Source organism: Glossina fuscipes, unplaced genomic scaffold (genome assembly GCF_014805625.2).
Source record: "Glossina fuscipes isolate IAEA_lab_2018 unplaced genomic scaffold, Yale_Gfus_2 79491, whole genome shotgun sequence".
Lineage (NCBI taxonomy): Eukaryota > Metazoa > Arthropoda > Insecta > Diptera > Glossinidae > Glossina > Glossina fuscipes.
Window position 1 is genome coordinate 1 of NW_024004616.1, and position 5,354 is coordinate 5,354.

Genomic DNA, 5,354 nt, shown 5'->3' on the forward strand with positions numbered 1-5,354 from the left:
ACTTTGATGGATATTTTAGATCAGGATAAGTTAAATCTCGACTCAGAACTTGATTTATTCAATGCCTTAGTGCGTTTCGCAAACGAAAGGAGTGCTTCTAGAAAGGAATCATTATCGTCCCAGTCGTCCGTCAATGGCACAGATGGTTCAGTAAAACAAACCGATGTAATCGAGATTAAAATGGAACCAGATGTAAACGCTTTGGTGGATGAACGAGAGGATGAAGCAAACGAACCGAATGTGGAAACATGTATTGAACGTTCAGCATCACCGGACGTTGTTTTGGTGGAAAACGAGACTGTGGCAACTAACGCCACCAATGCTCACAGAAACGCAAGTTTAATTGAAAGACCGTCAACATCTGCGGCTGCAATTGTTAACAATTTATATCTTCCGGAAAACCACCGTGTGCCAGTGGACGAAACTATGCTGCGTCAAGCGGTCAAGAAAATTCGGTTTCTTACCATGACCCCACAACAATTCGCCGAAGGACCAGCACGTTCTAATCTGTTGCAGGAAAATGAAGCGCTAACACTTTTGATGAAAATTTCTAGCCCATCAATAAGTGACTGCCCTATGCCAGAGGGCTTCTGTAGTTCCCGCTGTACCCGGAACTATTTCGAACAACGCCAACGAGACTTAACATTTATTGGTAGGCATGGTTTGCCTCCCGCTAATAATGGATGTATTTTCTCCCCATACGAGGCGCAGCCTCAGTGTCAACTCGTTGGCGGTGTTTTAAATTCGTTTCACGTTAGCGGAGTGTGCAGCAACAGCTTATCTAATGGTACGGGCCCTGCTGCTACCGCTGCAGTATCGCAGGATGCAGATATTGCTGCCAACGATACGCGCCGCTCTTACTGCGTACGTACTGTAAATCAACAGTACGATTTTCACAATACTAGCATTTCGGACTGTGGTCTCACATTTCAAGTTGATAGCAACATTTGGATAACTGGTAAATTATATTTTGCCCTGTTGTACTCATCACAAAGAGTCTGTCGTTTCTATTTAGTAGAAGGTTTTTCAAATGTTTTACAGCAGATTGAAATGTACACCAAAAAAGTTAGTGTGTTTCTAATCAGTGTAAACGCATAAAACTGATGTAGAAACCTCCGATAGTCCGTTTGTTGGATACACGACTACGATTTTTAAATCATTATCTAGGAGCAATTGCCATGGCCTCATTCTTGCGAGCTTAAATTTAAAAATCAGTCGTAGGGGTCCGCTGACTAGCCAAATGTCTTGAAGGTCTATATAAATTTTAGTGTGTGTTTTAGCTATGCTGACAAATTTTAAACAAATTTATATTTTTGAGTATTTTCCATCCGTATATCTTACTGTATATGAGTAGATTACCCACTCAACAATATTACAAATATTTATATAAAGCATTTGTGCATAGTTCGTAGCGTATATTATACAATTACCATAATGTCTCGAAGATTACCCGCTTCAGTATGATCTAGTGATGAGTATCAAAAGTTTGACGCAAATTAAATATCGTTGCTCTCACTTTTTTCTACAAACCTATTTTTGTTGCTATATTTTGTTTAGGTGTGCAAGTTCCAACTCAAGTACTTTGTGGCGAGCTTATGAATACAGCAGGTTTTTCTGAGCGGTATACCGAGATTTTGTATGCTCATATACAGGACATGCGTGGATCGCGGCTTAGTTATACTCACTGTACGTCACGGGTACGCTACGATTCAGTGTTGGAGGTGTCATTTGATCGTCCCGTTTACATAAACCGCAATCAGTTTTACAAGATATTCGTTACATTTAATAAAGTTGGGTGGTATCCTATGTACACTTGTGTACCCGAAGTTGTTTTCAACCGCGTACGTTTCAAATTCAATGTAGGCGACCCAAATGAATCAGTACGTGATGGCCTTATCCGGGCTATTGTGTTTTTAACACCCCCAGAACAATCGCGTTCAGCATTGGAGTGAATTGCCGAGAGATCGGTAATCTTAATCTTGGAGGATCATTTGAGTCATTTACACAAGGGCATACATGCACAATTACATACATAACTTATGTCTACGTTTTGAATATATGTTTTTATTTCTGATTTATATAGAATTTCAAATTATGTGTGTACGTATTTATGCATTACGAAACTTTCGATTCGATGTATTTGATTATATTTAAATCTTTTTAAAATTGTATGTATAGAATCTAAAGAAATCGAGTGAAATATATGTTTTATTCATAATATCGAAATGGTTGCTCATATCTTTCCAACCTCCTTGCTGTCAATCATTGAGAAAGTGTTCGAACATTGAAAGAAAAACTCAATTCGGATTCAAATTGCACCACTCAACAACCATACTAAGCATAAAGTTTCAAAACGATGTAACAAATCATCTCCGAAAGTAGTCATTTCCGTGTATATTCAAAGAGCCTTTGACTCCGACAGCCACGTAGATATTCTCTACAAGCTAACAGAACTAGGTGTCGATTCCACACCTGGTGAAAATATTTCACAGCTACTTCTCGGGTCGCAAAACGTGGGGGATCAAAGCACTAAATTATTGCTCAAGTTGGAAGGAGAGAAAAGGAGAGAAGATACATTGCCAAATATTATCAAAACCCGACAAAGCAGTTGCCCAACGAACACATCTACAAAACATCAGGAGTCGTACAGTTACGCAGAATTGTTTTGTCTTTGCAGAAGAAATACACAAATGATGATACCCTGATGAACGATATCTACAACTCGGAAAAAGGCTTATCATGGCCCAGAACCATTTACTTAACAATGGACATCCTGTGCGAAGATAGTAATAGCGGGGCAGATCCACTCGTAATTCCATCATTTTATAAAGGACCCACCATCGGCACTCATAGGGGATAGCCATGCAGTTACTAGTTTTACATACACACCTCTAAGAATGCTTAATGCTATCATATAATTCGCATACATTTATGTACACACACAGTTTGGAGTTTTTAACCAAGCTCATTTTATTAGGGATATGTTCAGAGAACAATTTCAGCAAATTGGATTTCAAAAAATAAGACTTATCATTAATACGGACCAAGTAGTGTACATTACTCCAGCATATTGGTGACGAATCCATCCTCTGTGTTTCTCCAATCTAAGCGTGTAAGTATATTACTTTCTAGTGTTAACCAAGATTTTAAAATTTTCTATAAATGAATGCCTCTTACATTTTTTAACAGCAAAAAAATAGTGAATAAATAAATAAAAATTAAAAAAGTGTAAAAATACATAGTAATATTTACAATTATAACAATAATTAAGTCAACAACGATATAAAAAACCAAGCAAAATATTTTAAGTAATTAAGTAACTAAATAAATAAAACAAAATAAGAGCTTCTTAAAATATATTCACTGGAAGGAAAAATATGTAAAAAAGATATATAATGACGGATGCTACACTTGCGAGATGTGTAAGCATTTACTAGTGTCAAGAAACAAACATTATCATCTAATGTTAATCAAGAACGTAAATTAATTGTGAACTTTATTAAGGCTCAAGGCAAAGAACTTTGTGTTCACACTATGGTTCTCTTTATAACGCAAAGAGTCATCTGTTGGTGATTTGCTAAGTATTCAAGAAAAAGAAAAAGGCAGTTTTAGAAAGTTTTTATATTTATTAAAAAATATTTTCAAACAACAAAATGTTATTTTAGCTTAAGCGAGAGAACCATTGAATAGATATGAAGCTGAGAGACGTTCGAAAAGAATAAATGCTCCCATAAAAAAGTTAAAGATTTGGTATGAAGTTTGAAGCCGAATAATAAATTCGGTTACAGATAAATTGTCTTTCCGCTTTCTCTTTTTTATAATAACAAGAGAAGACATCATAGTGTGCCGCATCACACCACCCCTTCTTTATTTGATTATTTAATATAATTATTCATACAATGACGTTTCAAAAGAAGGTTTTGTATAAAATGTAGTCGAAAAAGTGGTTCGATCTGAACAATTTTCATTAGGGTTCGTCCTTGGGCAAAATATATCGGTATAGAAAATTTCATCAAAATATTTAAAAAATTACAACCTGTAGCTTGAATACAAGAAAACAAAACAAGGTGTGATCAATTCAAAACGTAAATAGCAATGAATCGTTTTAATAAGAATTGCGTCTGTGGCACGTCTTTCCAGGTATTGCATATACCTGCTCAAAATTAGCATATCGTTTTACTATAAGTGTCGTAACGTGTAAAAATTGACTTTGTTTGGTTAAAAATAGTACTTTTTCATTTGCACAACACACAAAAATCCATATTTTTAAAATCCATTATGTAATTATGTCCCTTCGACAAAAATATTAAATAATTTTTTCTTTTAGATTTAAATTTGAAGCAACTATACTGCAAGCTTTTGATATCGATATACTGCAACCAGAGTTGTCAAGGTGGTGTCAACATAATGTTATCAAGATTTATTATTATTATGAAATTAATAAATGAAGAATTTATATTATTAAAAATTAGTTTTATCAAACGTATATGTGGGCGATAAATAATTTTCTTTGGCAAATATCTTAATTAGCGCAATTGCTGTGAACCTTCTCAGATGTATCGTCTTGAAAGAATTTGACAATCCTGCTAAAAAGATAGGAAAAATCAACAACGCATTAAGGAAAAATATTCTTTTGCAGGAAAGTTTTAGTTTCTGTCAAAAAAAAAAAAGAAAAGAAAATCGGTTAAAAATTGCGAAAATAAGGAAAAGACGTAAAATGGAGTTTGATTGGCAAGATGAGTTTCATGAAATTAAAGAGCGCGGTGCCCACTTATTGCAGACAGGAAAATGGTCCGATTGCCGTTTCTTGGTTGGAACTCCGCCGAATCAACACATCATCGCTGGCCACAAACTCATATTAGCTATGACTTCTCCAGTCTTTGAATGTATGTTCTTTGGTCAAATGGCGGATAAATCCGATCCCATTATCATACCAGATGTACAGCCAGACGCATTTCAATCGATGATGGAGTACATTTATTCGGGTCGTATCAATATAACTTCATTCGATAAAGCTTGCGAATTGTGTTACGTGGCGAAAAAGTATATGCTTCCTCACGTAGTTGAACAATGTACCCAGTTCTTGTGGTCTGATTTAAGTCCAAGGAACGCGTGTCGTGCATACGAGTTTGCTAAGTTATTCGAGGAGCCCCGTCTTGTGCAAAGAAGTATGGAGGTAAGCAGAATTCTGATTCTCTATTAGCTAAAGTTGATGTTTGTGTGTCTTCTCTCCAACTTATCCAGCTAATTTCTTCATTGACTCGAGAGGTGTTAAATGATTCAAGTTTCTTAGATATTGAAATGACTACTTTGATGGATATTTTAGATCAGGATAAGTTAAATCTCGACTCAGA

The 5,354-nt window shown here is 35.6% G+C and overlaps 2 protein-coding genes across 2 annotated transcripts; both read left to right on the forward strand.

The window, feature by feature from the left end:
- Positions 1-6: 6 nt before the first annotated feature.
- LOC119644024 lies at positions 7-2,226 on the forward strand (the record flags this gene model as incomplete). Its single annotated transcript, XM_038043553.1, has 2 exons — positions 7-958; positions 1,558-2,226. Coding segments are annotated over 2 exons (1,347 nt in total), but the record flags the coding sequence as incomplete, so codon positions are not given.
- Positions 2,227-4,540: 2,314 nt separating this feature from the next.
- Positions 4,541-5,351, forward strand: LOC119644025 (BTB/POZ domain-containing protein 3-like; the record flags this gene model as incomplete). The annotated part of the gene is made up of 2 exons (XM_038043554.1): positions 4,541-5,176; positions 5,245-5,351. Coding segments are annotated over exons 1-2 (566 nt in total), but the record flags the coding sequence as incomplete, so codon positions are not given.
- Between the last annotated feature and the right edge of the window lie 3 nt (positions 5,352-5,354).